The sequence below is a fragment of the Suillus paluster genome (assembly GCF_016628075.1).
Source record: "Suillus paluster strain FC165 chromosome Unknown EDB91scaffold_4, whole genome shotgun sequence".
Taxonomy (NCBI): Eukaryota; Fungi; Basidiomycota; class Agaricomycetes; order Boletales; family Suillaceae; genus Suillus; species Suillus paluster.
In genome coordinates this window covers 834,768-856,053 of record NW_024537564.1, presented here as the reverse complement: position 1 = coordinate 856,053, position 21,286 = coordinate 834,768, and the positions used below count along the sequence as shown (strand labels likewise).

The following is a 21,286-nucleotide window of genomic DNA, read 5'->3' as shown; positions in this document are numbered from 1 at the left end:
CGCAGGCCAACCTCGACAGGCGCCGGATGGATGAGATCTACGGACTGCTGCGCCAGGGACTCAACGGGGCAGTGTGGAATGATGGTCTAGAAGCGCACCACGTCCGCTTGGAGAAGAGAAGGTCCTTTCTGGCCAGACACTGCTTCTGATCGAGATGTTCGCGGTGCAATAGCTGTCAGGTGCGTTCGTGTTGAGGAAAGCATCTATACCGAGAGCCAATGTCAGTTCACAGTGATCAGATCGTAGCGGCGCTGGAAAGCGCCAGTCCCCGACTCCGAGAAACGACGATGTATAATGGCAGCAAACAGTATATCAATATATGACATTCGAGTATGTACAACAATCAGGCACTTCGCAGGTCAAATGTAGCACAAGACAATATTCAAATATACTCCTCATCAGTCTCCAGCTCCATGTCAAATATGTCACGACTCTTCGCGGGCATCTTCGAGGTCTTAGCAGGTGACTGGCCTTGGAGCTCGCCGGCGGCCTTCCTTTTTCCTTTCAAATCGTGAAGAGCTTTCTTCGTGTAGGCTGCGCATGGCAGCAACTGCATATGCCGCAGTATAAGTTGGTATGCGCGGGAGCCATTAGCGTCACGACCATCGTTTCTCCAGCATGAGACCATCAATCAGATCGTTTTCAAAAGTGAAACACGTCGACATGCCTTGAACAACGCACTTTTTGATAACAAAGTCATCTGAGACGCGGAGCAGATCTAGATTCAAGGACGAAATATCTCCTGATAGACGAACATCAGCAGCACCTCTGTCATACTGTGAACACACGGCACATACAGGCGGCTTAGTCCACATAGTACCTTTCATATAGCCATTCAAACACTCAAAAATAACTTCCTTTGAAACGGGCATTGGCCACTCCCACGCTCGTTCTGTGCGAATAGTATTCACGTCCGCCAGCGCATTCTGTTTTCGTTCTAGACGGGCTGATCTGTGCTTGACGGACCGCAACACAATTTCCCGCAACAGACGTTCAGTAACGAGCGCACCGAACTCGTGAGCGATAATCTGATGGAAAACGTCCTTATCTGAGAGTGAGTCAAACATCAAGAACGGAAAATACGCGAGATACATCACCCAAAATACTTGCTCCAGCGTGAAATAGGGACAGCACACGTTGTCGAACATGATTAGCAAGCACATTACATGTTTTTCGATGAGAGAGCCTGTTGTAGAGCGCGCGATAGCGAGGTGCAAATTGACGAATACACAGCTGGACGTCAGTGCGTCTCAGCTTCTCTAAACGGCAAGCGAGATTGTCAACAGATGCCGAAATCCACGGCAAAGACATGGCTTCAGAGGTTTGCACAGCCGCTGAATCAATAGCAAGAGACACGCTAATGACAGGACTAGGAGTGCATAGAGCAGTGGCCACCTCAGGACCATACAAGTTATGAAACTCGGTGGCAAGGAGAGTGCCCTGCGTTGTCGTGCAGGCAGGTGGGACAGGTACCATCGAGAGACTCTTGAAGAGGACGTCATCCGACATGCTCGCAAGTTTCGTGCGTCTAGCGGTGAAATGAGACATGATTGCGTCGAAATATGGTGTTGGCGCGGACCGCGAGTCTTGGATGTGTATTCAACGCTCACATTCCCGGCCAAAACCAAATTTCACGCAAAGATAGTTAGGAATCATGTCATTGAGCAACCTCCATTGCGATCCCCGTTTTATGAACCCTGACTTTGGGAGCATTTGAGTGTGATAGAATAATGTGATTCGAGAAGCAATTTCTCATCATTCATTCGATCACTTGCAAATTAACACAAGAGATCATGTTGAGTCCGAGAACACTGCAGATAGAACACTGATGTGAGTGAATGGCCTAGCACCTTCAGCTGAACTCCATGTAAGACTACTTCCACTTCCCTTCTCTGCCATTTGATGCAATTCTTGGATCGCTGATAGGTTTCTGAAGACGTCATGAAGATCAGAATTCAATCAGCTTCAACGTTGAAGTTGTCAGCCGTGAATGGTGGTGGTGGGCCACTCGTTGTCACTCGAGACGATGACTGAAGTTCGGTCCGTCGTATTCAGGTGTGCAGCGTGGCGGCGTGTCTCGCCCTGAAAATCAGTGGCGCTTTGCTCGTAGGGCTGCTGCCGTGGAGACATGATCGAGAGACCATGTCCGCGGCATGTTCGCGTTCAATTGTGTTGACTCTTCTTCTGGAACTACTTCTACCTATTCCTGGGTGCTTTCGTGGAGAACCTTATATGCTGTTAAATGACTATGGAGTAGCTCAGCTAGGGCGAGAGTGATAAGTAAGACAACCGGAGACGAATTAATGTGATTACAGGATTCACTGGAGAATCCTTGCCGTGGAGTCGGACGGGATCAGAGGGGATCAGGTGCTCTACGGTATTAAGATAGAAGATGATCGCGGATGTAGTAGCGTTATCTAAACGCGTTGTAGCCTTGCTGCTTTCCTTTTATTATCAACCTCCTCATGTTTGCAGACAAAGAGCTCACAACTGCACAAAGACACTGCTGCTGCTCTACTAGTACTACTAGTTCATTGACTTGCTGTTCACAAGCCCAACGGATCACCCTCTAGCGCCCAGAGAGGGTTCACGGATCAAAAGTTTAAATAAACCCTGACCTAAGTCATTTTCGACAAAGAAAATCTCCGCCTACAAATTCGACAAGTACTCGGAAGTTTTGCCTCTATTTTACTTCTTTCCATCGATTATCATCATCATATCGGCTGTTGAATGTCACCTCCTGAAGGACATGTCGGGGGTCATCCCTCGCATGAACCAGATACAAAGCAAGTCTTTGTTGTTTCTTCTCATATTTACGAGGTTCTAACCTAGACGTGACGTTCAACAGCATTACAAATCCTGATGCCAGACTACACTCCAAGATCGTCGAAATACTTTCGTCCACCAGTAATGACTGCCTCACCGAACTGGGTTACCACCCGAGCATGATGGAAAAGCTACAACAATACATACAACGCATTCAAACACTCGAAGGGGATAATGCAAGATTGTATCAAGACAACTGCCAGCTTACTACTCATATCCGAAACCTCAGTGAGCGCATCGTGTACCTCTCTGCTAGTCCGAGCACCCAATCCCAACAATCCTCTACCATGCAAGAGAGGATAGGTACTCTTGAGGTGGACCGCAACAATCTTATTCGACAAAACCAGGACATCCTCATCAATGCCAGCGCTGGCACTTCAAACCACCTTCTTGGCCTAGAACTGGACCGCGTGAGGACACAGAATACTCGCGTTCTTAGAGAATTGCACTCTCTCCAGATCAAATATGCCCACCTACTCGGGCAAACGTCCCCAGGTGTATTATCTCCCTCAAGTTAGACTGTTCTTTTCCACTGTTTCGCATCTTTTCTAACTTTGCACTGCAGATTCTGTTCCTCAAATTTCCCAACCCAGAATCCCTACCCCTAGTGATGTAGGTACTTTCTATCTAATTCCACAGAGCAAGAATAATACTATCCATAGGTTCATCAGCGACGTGTATCTGCCGAGGGGGTACCCCGACACCACCCTTCGCGTTTATCGCAGCAACACGTGCAGCAGCAAGGACAACACTATGCACGACAAATGCAACAACAGGCTCAACAACAACAAGTTCAACGCACCCTGCCACCCCAGCAGCTGCAACACGCTCATCAAGCATATGTTCAAATGAGGACTTCAGATGTTGTTCACAATGTACGTATATGTCCCTGCTTGCAGACTTTGAAGTAACTCTCGTATCAGCCCTACCCGCATCATCGACCCCTTTCCGTGCACCCTCCCATGTTGGTCGGATGGAGGGGTTCACCGCCGGCGTCTGCACCTCCAGCGTTCGGGACAAGGTCACCCACAGACTCCGCACACATCCCTCCCCCTCCCGTTTCAGCCCTGATGAATCACAACCGCCCACAGCAATCGTCTCACACCCATTCGCCGACGTATCCATCACAATCAGGCCATCGCACTGCAGTACTAGCACCAGCCATGCCTTTCAATACGCACTCTAAGTCGTATCCCCCACCCCCGCTGTCACGTCCTACTCTATCTGTAGATCTGCCCAAGGAAGACGAAAGAATGACAGAACAACAAGATAGATGTGGACGTATTGATCAGTCCAGCGGTCTAAAACGCCCAAATTCTGCCGTGGATGGTGCACTGGCGCAGGATATCGAGCTGGTCAAGAGACTAAGGACCGCACAGCCCCCTGAGACACCTGAGGATGTTACCTTCGACGTGAAGCCTGAGCCAGAAACAGCCTCTCCAGACACTGTAGTTGGTTCCAACCCAACTTCACCAGTTTCACCCTCGCCTCCTGCACCACTTGCTCAAGAAAAGAATGACGCCACCTCAGCAGGCCAAGCGGGCATTCAAAACGACGAGGTTGCGATTGCGGCCACGCCTTCAGACACCGTAGTTCCTTCCAATCCAACTTCCCCGAGTTCCGTCACACCATCACCTGCTGAAGAAAATATGGTTAGCTCACCGAGTGGGGATAATCTGCGATCTTTCAAAGACTGCGTCCACATGATTTATGAGCCAGACGCTGAAGTAGCCAATGGATACTTCTGTGGTAGATGCCTGTAAGTCAACCCTCGTTCTGAATGCTTGCAACCCTCATTCTCCCTCACCAGTGATCGCTATGAATCAAAGATGTTAACCGAACTTCCGGATGTGTTAGTGAATCCAAAATTCGAAGACCTCTTGATGCACTGTATGCAGGAACACCCCTACGATCTGGGAGGATCTTCGCCATAAGAAAGACCTCGAGGCACTGCCCTCGTGACTCTCTTTACTGTGCAGCGATCACCTTTCATGTCTCTATACTAGTACGTCTCGTGCATATTGTTATTATACCCAAAAGGATTGTGATAATTTTATGCTACGCCCATCATCGAATGTCAGCCATGCATACTTATTGAGCGGTCTCAACCTTGATTCGAATTCTGACCGCCCATGAGTTGGTGCCACAGTGCTTTTCATCTTACTTGTCAACTACCTTATGCTCAACTTCATCATGATCGATCGGACCTGCGCACGCTGTCGCCGAGCCACCCGGTGCAATCCTCATCAGCGTATTCTTACAGTTCTTTTTGCAGGGCATCGTGGTCATCGAAGCTGGAAAGTACTATGAGGCATGTTATGAAGATTCCAGGAGTCGTAATCTTTTCGTAGCTTTCGTCACTTTACTTTCTCTGTGAGTGGTTTCATTTCGTTTGAGTATTCCATGTGCTTAATGATCGATGCTCGCGGAAGTGCCCAGACGGCGTTTGAAGGATATATAGCTTGGCAGGCTAACGTCGATCGCAGGACTCTGGTACGTCAACATACTATTATTCCGGTCTCAACCAGAGCCAGATTTCTTGTGCTTAGATGATGATCCCTCGAGCCTGGTTCGCGCTTTTCCTCAACGGCTTCATCGGCGGAGTAAACAAACTCTTCCTCCTCCGACGCTGCTGGCGGGTATGCATTCCTAAGTACCAGTGCTAGCACGAACTCTCAAGTCTTGCTAGGTTACGAAAGGAAGCTGTTGGATAGCCGTGTTGTTCGCGTTGACCATAACCACCTTTGTCGCGAATATTCTGATCGTATGTGATTTGCCCTTTGTTGTTTCCCCGCAGACGTTAATGTTGGTGTATTCAGGCGGTGTCGTTGTCACGCCTGAACGTCGTCAATCCTCGGCCTAGCGATGTCATAGTACGTGAACACTTGCTTTTGACTTCACATGCGTGCCAATACACGTGTTTAGCTGAGCATTGTCGCACTTTCATATTGGATCACAGCCGTACTCGGTATGTCACTGTGAAGCATGATCTTATGTGTAGAACTGAGATCACCCTTTTCAAAGTGCTCGATGTCATTCTCACTATTATCCGTGAGCCTCTTTCGCCCTGGGCAATACCTCATTTGGTGATGATTCCTTGCAGTCGCTTTTTTCTTGTGGCAGAACAAAACTGGTGTCCACCACCTTGACAGAGCGCTGTTGCGGTTCTGCGCTGTTGCCACGGAGTCTGCGGTATGGCCATCGTTATGCGTTGCAGTCTCCGCAGGGCTCTTTTTCTCGCATAATGTGGGAGTACTTCATCATATGCTGCCAGTGACACATCTGACTATAATACATCTAGGCAAGCGCCAACCGCCTCGTTTTCGTGTTCTTGCTACAAACAGGGAAACTCTATACGCTGTCGATCCTCCGCACGTTAAACGCAAAGGTCAAGCTACGGGAGAGAATGAAATCAGACGACCTCGCGCGAGGCTCGTTGGCCAATTGGTCGTGGCGTCAAGCTGAAGACCATGAAACATCTGCAGCGGTGAGTACAACAGACTTGGGGCATGCATACACAAATGTCAACGTCCGCGTTAAGCACTTGCGATCATCGATAGTTGTACGGACTACAACGAGAGGACGCCCGTTATCCATCTCGATTGGCCCATCGGAGACGAGTGTTGCGGATAGCCGCATGTCTGTGCTTTCTCAGCACCTTCGGTCGCCTATTCACTCGAACTCACTGACCCACGTCTGACTCGGTGACTTGGAGGCCGTTGGTAGAAACCTGCATTGTCATTCTTCTCTATTGTAAGTAATAGAGCGCTTTTCTTGGCTTTTCGGTAACCTCCATATATACTTATTACTTAGTCCCCTCCCAACTTTCCAACCAGTACTAGGTTGAGTATATTTTTCCAAGAATGTTCTGTGAAAAAATGTGCTCAACCTACTGCATGACATCCGATACAAGGCGATTTCTAGACTTGTCCACTACATAGTTTATCATCCTATAAATTTTCGTCGCCGCAAACACTCCGCAACGCCTCTTGACATGAAGTGTTCAACTTTCGTCAAGCCCAACCAAGCCCTGCCGTCTACCTGCCATGTAAGTCATGCTTTCCCTTCCGTCTCGCATGATCTCAGGATCATTTTATCTGCTCAGGTAACCCGACGACGCTCAGACTGTTACAACATCTGAACCCTCACAACACCAACCCTAGCCGCGTCGTCGGTGTGTCATCCGCCGGCCAAAAGTCCTCGGATATGTTACATTTACCCAGTAGCTCTATCAATGTGGTCTAGATCATAACCTGCAAGTGTATATTAGAGGGGGATTGCCCCTGGGAACACCATTTGGAAGCCCTGCATATAATCTTGAAACGCGTCAAGGGGTGTGCGACACACCAATTCGTGGTTGATCCGACGTGCCCCTGGCGGTGTCAACCTAGGTCTCGTTATCGCAAATGATGTTCATCCTTCTCCTGAGAAGGTGAGCGCAGAAGATTAAATGCTCAAGGCTGCCAGGGAGATCACGGAGGATCCGACGTGGCTTGATGCCTCGTCCTTGACGCATGCTGGTGAAGTAAGTCACTTAAGGTAGATTGATAATTGCGCTGACCAAGGAAAAGACTTTAGGTGTGTTCCCTATGACCCTTGACAGTAATTAGAAATGGCGGCTTTAACCCCCGTACCACACAGAGAGCGATGAAGGACGTACAAGACCTTCCTTGTACTCTCCCGTTACCTCCTCAGATTCTCCTCAAGCCTCCACATCCCTAGTCTGCATTTCTTTGCTTACCGTGGTACGACCTTCACAGTTTTTCATCAGTGATGCCGTGCCACCGGCATGTCTTTCGCAATGCAAACATAAGCAAGCAACGCGGTCAGGTGCTTGAGATGCGTCCTAGGGCTATGGAGTCTCGATGAAATATCAGACCGACGCGCAACCGAACGATACCAGTTTAATTCAAAGGAGTTGAAAGGACGGACACGAGTATATCCGACGCATTCTTAGTGTCTACATGCCCACCGACACTAACGACTTCTGAGTCAAAGCCATTAGCTATCTGCGGCTTGACGAGTATGATGTGCTTCTGATAGTTGCGACAGGCAGTGGGAAGACGGGCCTATTCATACGGCTCATGCACGTTGTCAAGCACGTCTCGTTAGCATAAGGGTACCGTAGTGACTATGTATGTCGTCAGCTCGTATGCTTAGACTTACGATTTCTTTCATATCTTTGAAGCAGGGAGACAAGCTGCTGATCAGTGATTGACTAATTAATGTCACAAAAACGAGCTACTCGGCAAATACCGGATGGTGCTTGTCTTCTCTCCCGGCCCTCAGGAAACGAAGCCGGGACGTTGTGGAAAGTAGGCTCTTGACTCTTGCTCCAAGTTGCATTCACGCTCACATTCACGCATTATATTTTCCGTTGTATTTCACTCGCTCATCTCGCATTCGACCTATCATACTTGCGCAAACCGTCGCTTTCTTCCTGCGACGCGCTCAATCATCCTCTTCCATGCTATCAGCTCTGACTCGACTCATTCGCGATCGTGAACTTATTTCGTTTTCAGTGTATTGTAAATACTACGCAATACAATGGATTCTATCCATGTACCTTGCAGTTTGCTAAAAGACTAGCCTTCCGAGTGATACAAGTCAAGAACCGGTGGCAAGACTAGGTCGGCACCACATGGCGCTCTGAGACTTGTTATGACTTCTCCAACTGGCAGCCTGGCCTATCGTGGGCCACTTTCGCTGATGGTGACCGACAACGACATTGCCTACTTCATTAGTAGACCCTCTCCCGCTGTCGTCTGTATCATATGTTGGTCTCAGCGCTAGATAGAATCGAGTCCAGTGTCTATCATACCAGCCGAGCCGTCAACAACACGTAGCTACACGCACTGCACTCTTACTTATTTCTCTTCTCCATCCCACCTGAACTTCATCTACAGTTGCCGTATCATATACCCCTTCTCCGTTCTCGATCCTCCGCGTCGCTCGTCCTTTACTTCATCACGCCATCACATACCTGGTGGCTCGGAATGTCGGTGGATCAGACTTCAAGGTGGGCTACTCCATACGACCTTGGGATTCGGTTCATCGCTCTATCCACAGTCATTAGCGGAAAGAATATTAAAGTCCCTTCCGGGCGCATACCCGCAGGCATTTACATATCCATTAGTGTCGACACTGGAAATCAGCTGTCCGAGTACTATCATCCGACAGTTCCGTAGCTTGGGGCGATGTTGTTACCTTCTTCAGAGAATCGCGGACGCGATTCCAGTGTTCATCATCGCTTTGCAGATTACCGGATGCGTCGCCTAGATTATCACTGGAGATCAGGGCCTCCTTTGAATTCGGTCGAATGCTAGGCCATGGTGAATTCATTGCCAAGCTTCGAACGTCGTGGGATGAGCTACTCCATCGTGGAAATGAGCCATTTGGTGAGTGATATGTTTCCTGTTTGTGTACATCTCCTAACGTGTTGTAGATCTGTCCTTCCCACCCGTTCGTGGCGTCTACTCTTCTGTCACGCTGAAGGTCCCTTTTGTGCAAGCTTACGGAAATGAGGATGGGGGACAACTTGACGTAAGAGACGCTGACCCCCGTGCTTTTGGTTCCGGCTGACAGATGCATTGTAGTCTATCGTTTGTTCCGAGATTGGTTGGCGCACATATGCAGCTCACACACGATTTGCTAAATATATGGGAAACAACAGTATCTCTACCCTGAATGATGCTGTGGAGCATTTCTAATTCATTCTGGATAAGTGTTCGGTTGGCCATCCCGACCATGCAGCCGCCCTTGCCAACCTCACATGGGCCCGCCTTGAAGGCTATATTCAAAAAGATCGACTCTACTGCCTCCCTATTCCACGATGCCCCTGCATTGCGTCCGCAGGGCTACCTTGATCATCCCTTATCTCTTTGTTATTTCACCAAAGCACTGAACTGGCGCTACGACTATCATCATACCCCCACTGATATCCGCAAATCTGCCTGGCTCTACAATGAGCTACTGACTCTGTCCCGAGGGCACCTATCTTCGGAGCATCGCAGCAGGTGATGTTGATTATGTGATCAACAAATGCAACGAACTTCCAATGGACACATCGGATGAAGGCATCCAACTTCAATGAATGGTGCTCGAACACTGTCCTCTGGGTCATCAATGCCATCTCAGTGCCCTGAACAAGCTTTCATGGGCTCTCGATACACGCTTTACACAATGTGGCGGCATTGATGATTTGGACGAGAGCATACGAATTCGTCGTGACGTCATGTCTCTGCTGGGCCCCGAAGAATGGCATGATCGTGGGACCTTCCTGAACAACTTGGCCCTTTCTATATCATGGCGCTTCAATCACCAGGGGAAATCTCATGACCTCGACGAGGCCATCTCCTTGTACGAAGAAGCACTGCGTCTGTGGCCTGTTGGGCATGAATATCGTGGTTTTTTATTGGACAACCTAGGGGACCCCATCTGCGCCTGTTTCCGAAAATGTGGTGACATTAATGACATCAATAGAGCTATCAACCTCTTGTGCGAGGCACTGACATTGCGCCCACCTGGGGATCCAACTCGTGGAACCACGCTTAACAACCTTGCCACCGCACTCCAAACCAAATATCATAAATTGCATACTACTACTAGCAAGGATCTTAACGATGCCATTGATTCGTACCGCGAATCACTTCGGTCAGAAGAGCTTGACCGTCCAGAGCGCCATAGAAATTTGATCAATTTGAGCTTGGCACTCCGCTCTTGTTTTACACAAACTCAAAATGAAGATGCCGAGGAGGCCATTTGTCTCGGCCAAGAATCATTGGTGGCTTTGCCTCCACTGCACCCCGAAAGACATTTCAGTTGCAAGTGGTTGAAGGAAGCTTATCTTTCTCGTTATGAGGTGCAATGCAACCCTGCTGATTTGTCCCTCGCGTTAGAGAACTTCAGACTAGCGTCAAGACACCCCACTCAAAGCCTTCCGGCATGCATCGTCGAGGCATATAATTAGACTGTTGCGGCAGAGCAGCATGATCATAGATCTGCACTGGAAGCCTATCCAGTGTTTTTCGAGCTTCTTGTGCTCATCTGGCCACACGAGCATCGACCACGTCGCTGTGTGAAGCCGCTGCTGCCTTCAGTTATGCCAGAACGTTCCTTGTAGATGCTGCATCGTGCGCCTTACGCCATCATGACCCGCGAAAAGCCGTCGAGCTTGTGGAGCAGGGCCGTGGTCAGCAATGGTCGCTGGCCTCTCGCCTGAGGACTTCACTTGAAGACCTCGAGATCCCAATCTAGCTCACAAATTTTCGGAGCTCAGCAAGTGTCTGTCTGGCGCTCGGGGTTCTGCGGTTGGCACAGACCGAGCTGAAGCTAATCTGGCAGCCATAGAGTACAGGAGACTTACGAAGGAATGGGAAGCTGTGGTGGCGGAAATTCGCAATCTTCACGGTTTCTCGCGATTCTTGCTCCAACCCTCCTACAAAGACCTGCAAGCGGCAGCGAGCCATGGACCGGTTATCATCCTCATTGTCAGCAAATACTCGTGCAACGCCCTCATTGTCACGACGTCAGGGCAGTCCCACCATGTTCCCTTCCCGCCTGTCATTCTCGCAGATCTCGAGATGTTCAAGATCGCCTTCACCAAAGAGATACGGAACGCAGGTCTCATGGGTCCAATAGAGTCGAGGAAGGATTTGCGAGTACTCTTGCAGATAGTATGGGATGAGATCATGCTACCCATTGTCGATGTCCTCTAGCGTGACCTGAAATTGCGACGCCAGTCTCGAATATGGCTGTGTCCGACGGCAGCCTTCACGTCTATTCCTCTCCATGCAGCTCACCCCTGTCGGCCAAAAGCAGATCACTCTGGGCAGGAACCATGTCTGGAGAATTTCTACATCTGTTCTTACACGCCCACACTGCCAGCTTTGATCAGGTCTCGACAGATGATGAAGACGCGCGCAACTCCGTCCTTCGTGGCGATAGGGCAAAGTCGACCAGGTGCTAGGCAAGGCATGGTGCTCGCCGATGTTGACATCGAGCTAGATCTTGTGCATAAACTTGTTCTCTCCAACTTCAAGTTCATCAATCTTTCTGGCGACGACGCTACACGGACAGGTGCACTTCGCTTGTCACGGCAAGCAGGACCGCGAGCAGCCTTATCATTCACGTTTTGCCATGAGAGATCAACCCCTCACGCTGCTCGACATTATGGAGAATGACCCTCTGCATGCCGAATTCGCGTTCTTATCGGCGTGTCATACCGCCGTCGGCGATGAGGAGACGCCCGACGAAGTCATTCACTTCGCAGCTGGTCTGCAGTATTCGGGGTTTAAGAGCGTCATTATTGACACTCTTTGGGCGGTCAATGACGCTGTCGCAAAACACGTCGTCGAAGCTTTTTACGAGAATATGTTTAAGAAGGAGGGTGTCATTGACTGTACAAGAGCAGTCTCGGCACTCAACTATATGCTACGGATGCCGTGAAGAAAAAAATCCCGCTTGAACAGAAAATTGTTTTCATTTATATTGGTGTGTAGTGACTAGTTCATGTCGTATCTCTCGTGCGGATTTACAAGTCTTGAATCTTCGGTTCTCTTCCATCCATGTCGTACTTTAAGTCGTTCTTAGAAATTACGATACATACACTTGCACTGCATCAGTCACGACTCACTAGTCATCTCCGCTAAATACGAGGATTTGTTTGGCTACAGCTTCAGAAACAAACAAACATCCCCAGCCTAAGTTGTCAACGTGATATTACTTTCAGTCACTTCTGGCAGCCTGTGTGGGTATTATGTCGAAGCCAGATCAGAAAGCTCAGGATTCAACTCAGGCCTCCTCGAGTGAGACGCTGGAGCAGCCCATACCAGAGACTAAACTTGATCAAACCCCGCAACCGTCCGTTAACCGCTCAGAACTAATATCAAGAGCTCGCACCTTCCTATCAACTCCTCATATCCGCTCGCAGGACAATGCTGCCAAGCATGCGTTCCTCGTAGAGAAGGGACTTTCGCAAGACGAGATTGATTCACTACTCCGGGAAATCGTGAGTACGCAAGCTGGTGTGTATTCATGTTACTTATGTGCACTTAGCCTCCACTAGTACCACCACGGACGTATCCACAACCTCCTCCATCCAATCTCCCTAACATGCTCATTGGGGTTGCGCGTATATTCACGTGGCTCACTGGCACCTCAGCATGCCTCCTCTTTATCTACTACGTGAGCGCAACCCGCTTAGCACCGAACTGCAGCTGATTATCGTTTGAAGCGCTTCTTGCTGCCAAGGATCTCACAGACCTACAACGCTCGCCATGCACTCCGCGCACATCAATCCGGCCTCATGCTTCGTCTTAATGAGTCCCTCGTGGGATTCAAGGAGAAACAGGTGGAATGTTTCGCTATCCTACCAAAGCCCGTGATATATAAAGAGGAACCGGAATACGCAGACTGCCATTCGCTAGATGAAATTCTTGCATGTCGCCGCAAGGCCGACATTGATGACGAGGATGCCAGTGACACCTCGAATGTCTCGATTTTGCGCTCTGCTGTTGAGGAACTGAGTCGTTCAAAGGAAAGCACGGAGGGAATAGGCACAAGTGATTTATTCAGCCATCTCGAAGACAAGCTTCCATGGTTGAAGGGAGAACAAGGTGCTTCATGTCAGGTTAGTACTCTATCTACCTTTGACGTCACAGGCTCACCCGGTTGCACAGAATGACCTCTGGCAAACACTCAATGAATCCCCTCTGTTCACTTCCACCTCGCCAAAATCTTCGTCTTCTTCGTCTATCCCTGAGCATCCCTCTCGCCTCCTCTGGACATATGTTCCTCCTCCAGTATCCCCTCCTCCGCCCATGATGCTCGCTCTCGACACTCTGCAAGCTGCGCTTCCACGTAACGCACCAGCCGCTCCGCTCTCCAAACTTGAAACAGCGCCGCTTCGCCCTGCACAGCGAACCCTTCAAGCGCTCACAGATTTCACCGGGTACATCACCACTCGAACATATTCGTTCGGGTTAAATATGCGCGGCATCAACGGGTCACCTACGACGGGCAGTGCTGACGTAGATGAAGTACGCCGCGAGATACGCGCACTGAAAGGTCTAGTTCTCAATAGACGGTCGTTTTTACCCAATGTCGGGCTACCGCGTACTTCAAGTGAGCCATCGAAACTTGCTGGCGTATGAATTGTCGCATCTCTGTACAGACAATGTGCTAGTTCTATACATGTCACGCACCTCTAGGAAACTGAATGACGCAGTTCATTCCAACCCGTCGCCACCCGCGCTCAATCTATATTGAAACAACTCATCCACCACTGCTTGCCCGATCAACTTTGTCATGAAGTCCATCTTTTCCTGCCCAGGACGCTCTTCAAATTGGTCTTCTTCACCCGAGCACACACCGAGTACGTCAACTCCGAGTGACGCCAACGAAGATCAACCCACTGGTTAAGGAGACGTTTCCGCTGATGGTCGTCATCCAGTTCATCTCCACCCCACAGCCCTCCGTTGCCCGTTGAATCCAGCGGTCCTTCCACGCGAAGAATTTGATAAATTTGACGGCACGATGATTTTGAAAGAGTATTAATGGTACGCGACTCACGTCGTCACTGGTCAGTCATAAATACGGAGCGTACATCGCTTTGCTAAAAGTTCCGGAAATGGTACCGAGACCAAGTTTTGAGAAATCGCACTGCAGTTTAATATGCAATACACTGTAAGCAGAAGGGGAACAAGCTAATCTTGAGCTAATCAGTCTTTGTTGCGAGCTGGCGTTGACCTTGCTTGGCAAGGTGATGTTTTGTTCCACACCAAATTGTTAACGGATCTTGCTTCACAAGGTAGTTCTTAGGTGGCAATCTGCTGGCATTGCAGATATCATCGGATAGGTTCTTCCGGTACATCGCCATGAAGAATAATATCCAGCACATAAAAGCAAGGCATCTTCCTACTGTCCCCTTCAGATTTATTTGATCCTATATCACATCCTCAGAAACAATGCGTTTCTCCCTTGTCCTCGCCGTTGCTGCTGCTTTGACAGCATCAATATCTGCCAGCGATTTTGACAGTGAGGAATGTGCTTATTTTTGCCTGCATGACAGCCAGTGCGATACCTGCGCTTTTGTGTCTAGATGTGTGAGTATGAATAATTTGTCCTGGATTTGACCACATGACTCGCTGGCGTGGTAGATCCTTTTTCAATGCCTCCCCTGGGTGAGTCGTGTTTCTACTTTCACATCGGTGCAGTATGGTTGATGGCACGACGCGTGAGTTACTAGTAGTAGTTTGTTTGTTGCGGATCAACGTGTTTGCTTCTGAACAACTTTTACTGCCGCTCGAGCCTCGAGCAATGGAGATCTTGGAATCTCAAGCACTTCCAAAGAAGTAGAATACATAGAATATGACTGAAATACCTACGACGTAGTTTTGTAGTCTCGTTGTAAGCTTGAACACTCACTTTTAAATGCTGCGTTTGTTACTTGATACTATCATTCCGGGTAATCTGCAACTAGCATGTAATATGCAAAATGTTCAAAACACCTCAACGCGCTGCTCGACTCACTTCAAAAAAATTCAGGCATATGTAGACTACTTATAGATGATGTATTGTCTAAGTAGAATGAAAATTTCTTGAGTGTTGCAGCTGCGAGAGATGAAATAGTGGTAATTTGTAACCATGCAGGAACATAAATCATCCAGATCCCATAGATCCTACAGATATATTCACAAAGTTATACCCGGAGCATAACAATCACCTCGTCAGGATTCCAGAACACAATTTCGATAAAGGTCATCCTGTTGTTTTAAGATGCTATAGAGGAAGAATTGACGACATGTATGAAAACGTGACAGCAGATAAGAGAGTGTAAGAAATTCAATCTCCTCTACGGCACACTCGGCTAGTGCACGGCATCTGCACTCTCCACAGTGCTAGTGTACGGTCAATTAGGAACTGTCCGAGATTCACAGGGTAAATTTACAATGCGTCCAGAGGCCTTCAGATTCACCAGCGTGAATTACAGTAAATTAACATATCTGTAAATTAACGCTAATTTACAGGTCAATTTGGTCAAATGTACTGTGAATTAGGGTGAATGAGGTGAATTAGGTGAATTATTTCCACTCGTCCCAAGCAGAAGGGTCGGGGACAGACGAGGACAGGTTTTTAGCAGCAGCCTTCTTTATTGGTGCAGAACCCAGGTGTGAAGGTTGTTTTCCGATCAAATCGAGCAGTTCACGTAGGTAGGGTGCATGTAAATCAATACTGCTGGATGCTGCAAGCACAAACGAGTCTTTTTCCGCTGTCTTAAACTCTGAAAGAACAGCTGGACCATCCAACCAATCTGCGCCATCATCAAACTCATCTTCTGAGTCCGAGTCTGAGTCCACTGTTCTCGCTTCAGGTGGAGGAGGCATTCGACCAGCGAGAGGCAAATCTTCGGCAGGACACTTGCCAAGGATAGTGGATTCCATATCACACCACTTGATGAGAGGTTTGTATGGTGTTTTCAATTTCTGTGGAGTCACTGATGAGACCGAGAAGAACGCTGTGGGGAACGTCCCCACTGTAGGCCCGTATCCCGTATAATTCCCATGCCTTACCACCATTTCCCCATGCGTTCCGCTACCCATCCGCATCTTCCCTGACCCGTCCGCTACATGGAACCAAGTGGAACCCAGCGGAACCCAGCGGAACAATCACGTACCACACACATTATATTCCTTTAGCCCTCGGAATGTCCTCCTCTGTCCTGCCCATGTCCTTCCATCCTCGCTGGTGAGTACTAGCTACATTCCCCGTGTTACTAACATGTTCCTATCTCATTTCCTATGTGTTATGGTACTTATACGGATCCTTCTGCTACTTGGGACCGATTCCTTATCTCACAGCCTCACCAAGTTGTAGCATAGCACATTTCGGAACCCCTTCCTATATAGGTAGCAATAGATGGGATCTTAGTTTTTTACCTTCTGATTGACTCAACTCCACTTCCACTTACAGAGTACTTCCCAGTACTCCACTCACTGTCTAAAATATCTTCCTGAATCTATTCCTGATCACATTGCATTGTTCCTGCCCCCATGAGTTCTGCTCGAAACGCCCGACATCAGATCCGACGACTTGGAGCAAGTACCAGACACAAGCCTGGTCCAACTTTGCCCAATCATCCTCCTGCAGGCTCATAGTTTCTTTTCCCTCTGTTTGTTCCCCATTAGTTCCGTTTGTTCCCTGTTTGTTCTGTTTGTTCCGCGTTAGTTCCGTTAGTTCCGCTCGTCGGGAACCCTCTGCATCTTTGTGTTTCCAGTCCTAGTAAGGACCGGAACCCTTCAGGTCGCTAGACAGAGTCTAGTCTTTGTTTCCTCGCACTTATTTGAGGACTCGCTACCCAGTAGCAATCCCCTCGGGACAAGTATAAGTCTCGCACCCTTGTTAGACTTCTGAATCACCCAGAGTCTATTTTCCTCACCCACAACGCATGAAAATCGTTACTCACATTAGAATTGAAATGATGCCATTGTCGGATTTTAATATGATCTTGAAGAGTACTGATTTCCTGCCTACTTTGGCGAGGAGAGTTGAGCCAAGTAATCATTGACATGGTGCGTTCATCTGGCATGGATGTCAGAGACACTGAAAAAGCCTTGATTGCGAGAGGCTGTCAAAATACTCAGTCACCTGTCTTGGATGCAGGAGCCTCGCAGACTTACTGCAAGAACATTAGCTAACTCGTCTTTTTGCAATGCTTTCCACCAGCCAAGAACACTTTCGTTCATTCTCATCTTCTGATTGAATGGGTCCTCGCCCTTGATGTAGGCTTTGAATTGGGTGCAAAAAGAAACCAATGCATCCGTGGGGCTGAACTCAGCGAGCATAGGATTGTGCAGCTTCATCTCGACTACTGGATCAGGATACTTTCCGGCCTCATAGGAATCTCCATACTCACGTCGCAAAATCCTTTGTAGGGCAAGGGCAGCACGCGTTACCATATCCTGAGGAGGCTTCGTGGCACAGGTGATAACACCAGTAACAGATTTGGTGATTGTGAGAGTCGGGCCTGCCATGGGGTTGACCTGCTTGTAAATGGGTGCATTTCGGTATACTACATTGTGGTTAGATCTGATCAGAGCGGTGTGGTAATCCCAGCAAACATACCTGGATTCAGCACAAAGGTCGTCACATACAAATCGTGAGACTGCAGTGTCTCATTAACGAGCTCATCAAAATGCCCATTCCCAATCTGGCAAGTAGATTCCATCGTACTATTCAGTAGCCTATGTTTTTTTTTGCGAAATTCCTCTTCATGCTGTGACCGGCACCCTCGAGGCACTTCAGCCCTCTGGCCCAGGGTCCAACAACGGAGAGGAATTTTGGAAGGTCCATCTCAAAACGGTACCTTGGCCCTCCAGGGACAAAAAGTTCATTAAGGTTCTATTACCATCAGCATTAGTAATGATGTAGTAATGCTTGATAGCATCAAACTCACACCTTTAATTTCAATCCCAAGGCTCTCATCCTCGATGATTGCCTGAAAAGCTGGTATTCCTCTCTGGACCAACAAAGCAGCCCAGTAGAGGGTACTGAATCGAGTATCACTGATACCCTCGAGGCCTCGTCCAATGTTCAGTAGAGCACATTGGTGGTCAAAGTGCTCTGCAGCAAAAGTTGAGTGGCTCATGAACAAAAGAACTCCCCGCACTTGACTGAATTACCTAGTAACACCATGTCAGTAATAAAGTTTTAGCAATCTGTTGTCTCCCTCACCTCGGCAAACTCAGGGAGGAGGCAGATATCCTTTATGGCAAGGTTAAGTAGATGACAGGGATCCTGGAGATTGAGCATGTGAGGATAGCGCTCACAAAGCAACCTGCGAGCTTTCTTTGTATTGCCTGCATTGTCTGAAGATGTGGCTGCTAAACTTGTATGGACCTATCTTGCTGTATGACCTAAATTTAGGGATGAGTGACAGATAGGTGATGACAGGTGACGACATTGAGGTACTTACTTCGGTTGAGGGCGGCAAGTATATATTCCACTGTGTGTTTCTTGTGAACGGCATCATTAAGCTCCATGCAGAATGTTCGACCGCCAGGGACCGTGATATGGATGGTATAGAGGGATCTTGGACGGCATATTTTTCCACCATCAAATGTGATTGTGAGGTGGCAAGGTGCATGGAGAAAATCTTTGATGCCTTCACTGATTTTCACAGCCTCTTTGATAATCAGACTTGTGGTAAGTGTCGTGGAGCTTGAAGTATGGTAGTTCGGATTCAGGACCAAAAGTAACTTCTTCCATTCTTCAGAATCCACAACCATCAGAGGAATACTGCAACAGACAATGAACTTTATTACAGCATGGTCCACTCGTTCCTTGAGATCCTGCTTCCCCTTGGAGACAAAAGGGTTGAATGATGATTTTACTGACTTGTTGTTATGCGTAACCTCTCGGATAAGATCCGGCGGCGCTAAACCCGCAAGGGGTGTTCGAAAGTGTGGCCTTTCGACGCTAGCCCAGCAAGGAGCTTGCCTGCGCTAAGTCTGAGTAAGGGATGAGGCCCTTACTTGCGTAGAGTCAATTGGAGTTTCTCTTGGATATGATCCAAGAGACGGAGTTTCAACTCAAGAGATTTGTCTCAAGAGAAGATGATTCTTTGTACAGAGGGAGTTCTCTTAGGCAAGAGAAGTTCAGACCCAACGACAAGATCAGATGAGAACCGAGTAGATTCAAGTTAGAGAATCTATCTACTGTACAAATGAGACATATATACGTAAGGGTGATATACCGGTGGAACGGTAAGGGTACAGGGTAAGCGGAGGCAATACCGAGTTAGCGGTAAGGGTCAAGGGTTGTGTGAGTCATAAGTTAAACGGGTAAGAAGTACCGGTTGAGCGGTAAGGGCAAAGGGTATGGGGAATCCCCATCAATGAGAGAACCGAAACAGTGGAGAGGGCATAGGGTTTGGTAGAAGTGAGAGCTTCTCGCGTTTCGGAACAACAGGATCAAAAAGAAAGAGATAAAAGTAGAATCGTAACCATGGTTCAGGTCTTAGACAAATTTGAAGAATGAAATGACATGTAACGCTTGTGTTACTGTAACACTTGTCAGTCTTCTTCTTGCTGTCACTGCCATGGTGAGTTGTCACTATGACTTCTACATCATCCTTCACGTTCGACTGTTCTGCATCTGGAATGCACAACTTGGGACCTTTGGCAGTGCTAGCCAAGAACTCGGTTGCACGATCCTGGATCTTCTCGTCAATGTGACTACACTTCGCAAGATGTCCCATGATTTGGTCACGAGAACGAGGGGCATTCCATGTTGTCCCACATTTTTTTACTACCAATGCACCGCACTCAAACTTCCACTTTTGCAGGAGCAGTCAAGACACCACCCTTCCAAACCTCACCATTTCGGACCTTATAACAGCACCTTGTTGCCTCAAGAAGGAGTGGGTGTATCCTTACACCACTGGTGTGCAAGATCAGCAACTTCAGGTAAGTCAATGTACTGTGGGTCAATGGAGTTTGAGAGGGGCTGATGAGCCGCTGGCTGCTTATGGCACTTTTTGGCAGTGGTTATAGTGGGCTTTGCTGCCATCGTGTGAGATTGTAACTGAATTGCTGGCAACTTATTTTTTGCCCCTAAATACAGTAAAATGAGCTTACTTCAATGCTGGCAGATTTGAATGCAGCTACTGCTGCTATCGTAAGGTCATCCACCCATTTGATGAGAAGTACCGTCTCTGGAGACTCATGATATTGATCCAGGTAGTCCCCGAGTACATTGGTCACAACATTGAGGCTAGGTCCACACTCCTTAAAAGAAATGGGACCTTTGTTTCGCTGACCCATGCGCACTTCAAGTTCACGGTTCAGTGCGCCGATAGGACCATAATCATTGATCTTCTCGTCATTGAAGTCGAAGCTGTACTGTGGGCTCGAAGGGTCTGCATAAGGAATGGTTTCGGGGAGGTTTTGAAGATAAAGAGATAGTAGCTGTAGTTTATTTCTCGTTTCACAATCCATGGTTGAGACTTTGTCTGTTTGACGAGCTAGCTGCTATAGATATTTACAAAAATTCACAGATACACCACCATGGAGACGCCCAATGCAAATCCCAGATTCACCCAAATTTACACCCCCAAAACGCCCTTCCCAGATTCACATGTGAATTAACGCTAATTTACAGGTGTAAATTAACAGGTGTAAATTTACACCCCACTATTTGACCGTACACTACTCCACACCAAGTCTTGCATTGTGTTGTGTTGTCTCCTCTTGCATCATTCTCGCATCCTTGTTACAATGGCACCAAACCACAGGCGTACTATCCGTCAGAAGAAAGCCGAAGCAAGACATGATTCGTCAAAATTCAATGCACGAACCATTTAGTGGCTATTAACCACAGCCTATCCCTCCGAGTCAACCCTTGATGTTGCGCATGGATCTTCCCCCACCTGGGTATACAGTGGCTCAAAAAACTGTCCACA

The 21,286-nt window shown here is 48.2% G+C and overlaps 6 protein-coding genes across 6 annotated transcripts; 4 read left to right on the top strand and 2 right to left on the bottom strand.

Moving 5' to 3' along the window:
• Nucleotides 1–382: 382 nt before the first annotated feature.
• On the bottom strand, nt 383–1,272 carry EDB91DRAFT_1333499 (uncharacterized protein; the record flags this gene model as incomplete). Its single annotated transcript, XM_041325433.1, has 4 exons — nt 1,098–1,272; nt 798–1,043; nt 682–776; nt 383–611 (listed from the first exon to the last, which is right to left on the bottom strand). Exons 1-4 carry the CDS (start codon nt 1,161–1,163, stop codon nt 383–385), a joined length of 636 nt encoding a protein of 211 aa, XP_041182644.1. The 5' UTR covers nt 1,164–1,272.
• Nucleotides 1,273–2,423: 1,151 nt separating this feature from the next.
• EDB91DRAFT_524296 (uncharacterized protein) lies at nt 2,424–4,859 on the top strand. Its single transcript, XM_041327577.1, has 6 exons — nt 2,424–2,786; nt 2,849–3,339; nt 3,392–3,438; nt 3,489–3,701; nt 3,750–4,585; nt 4,637–4,859. Exons 1-6 carry the CDS (start codon nt 2,731–2,733, stop codon nt 4,758–4,760), a joined length of 1,767 nt encoding a protein of 588 aa, XP_041182643.1. The 5' UTR covers nt 2,424–2,730; the 3' UTR covers nt 4,761–4,859.
• Nucleotides 4,860–9,498: 4,639 nt separating this feature from the next.
• On the top strand, nt 9,499–11,129 carry EDB91DRAFT_1343591 (uncharacterized protein). The gene is made up of 2 exons (XM_041325785.1): nt 9,499–9,842; nt 9,964–11,129. The coding sequence occupies exons 1-2, from the start codon at nt 9,514–9,516 to the stop codon at nt 10,793–10,795; spliced, it is 1,161 nt and encodes a 386-aa protein (XP_041182642.1). The 5' UTR covers nt 9,499–9,513; the 3' UTR covers nt 10,796–11,129.
• On the top strand, nt 10,726–12,461 carry EDB91DRAFT_1343590 (CHAT domain-containing protein). The gene is made up of 4 exons (XM_041325784.1): nt 10,726–11,027; nt 11,083–11,486; nt 11,544–11,917; nt 11,970–12,461. Exons 1-4 carry the CDS (start codon nt 10,949–10,951, stop codon nt 12,271–12,273), a joined length of 1,161 nt encoding a protein of 386 aa, XP_041182641.1. The 5' UTR covers nt 10,726–10,948; the 3' UTR covers nt 12,274–12,461.
• A 5-nt stretch (nt 12,462–12,466) lies between these two features.
• On the top strand, nt 12,467–14,261 carry EDB91DRAFT_524120 (uncharacterized protein). The gene is made up of 4 exons (XM_041327576.1): nt 12,467–12,835; nt 12,883–13,011; nt 13,061–13,456; nt 13,506–14,261. The coding sequence occupies exons 1-4, from the start codon at nt 12,584–12,586 to the stop codon at nt 13,977–13,979; spliced, it is 1,251 nt and encodes a 416-aa protein (XP_041182640.1). The 5' UTR covers nt 12,467–12,583; the 3' UTR covers nt 13,980–14,261.
• A 1,647-nt stretch (nt 14,262–15,908) lies between these two features.
• On the bottom strand, nt 15,909–20,832 carry EDB91DRAFT_1293232 (uncharacterized protein; the record flags this gene model as incomplete). Its single annotated transcript, XM_041324875.1, has 9 exons — nt 20,463–20,832; nt 18,559–18,621; nt 18,494–18,506; nt 18,281–18,447; nt 18,125–18,225; nt 17,950–18,068; nt 17,505–17,896; nt 17,359–17,452; nt 15,909–16,450 (listed from the first exon to the last, which is right to left on the bottom strand). The coding sequence occupies exons 1-9, from the start codon at nt 20,820–20,822 to the stop codon at nt 15,909–15,911; spliced, it is 1,851 nt and encodes a 616-aa protein (XP_041182639.1). The 5' UTR covers nt 20,823–20,832.
• Nucleotides 20,833–21,286: the final 454 nt, after the last annotated feature.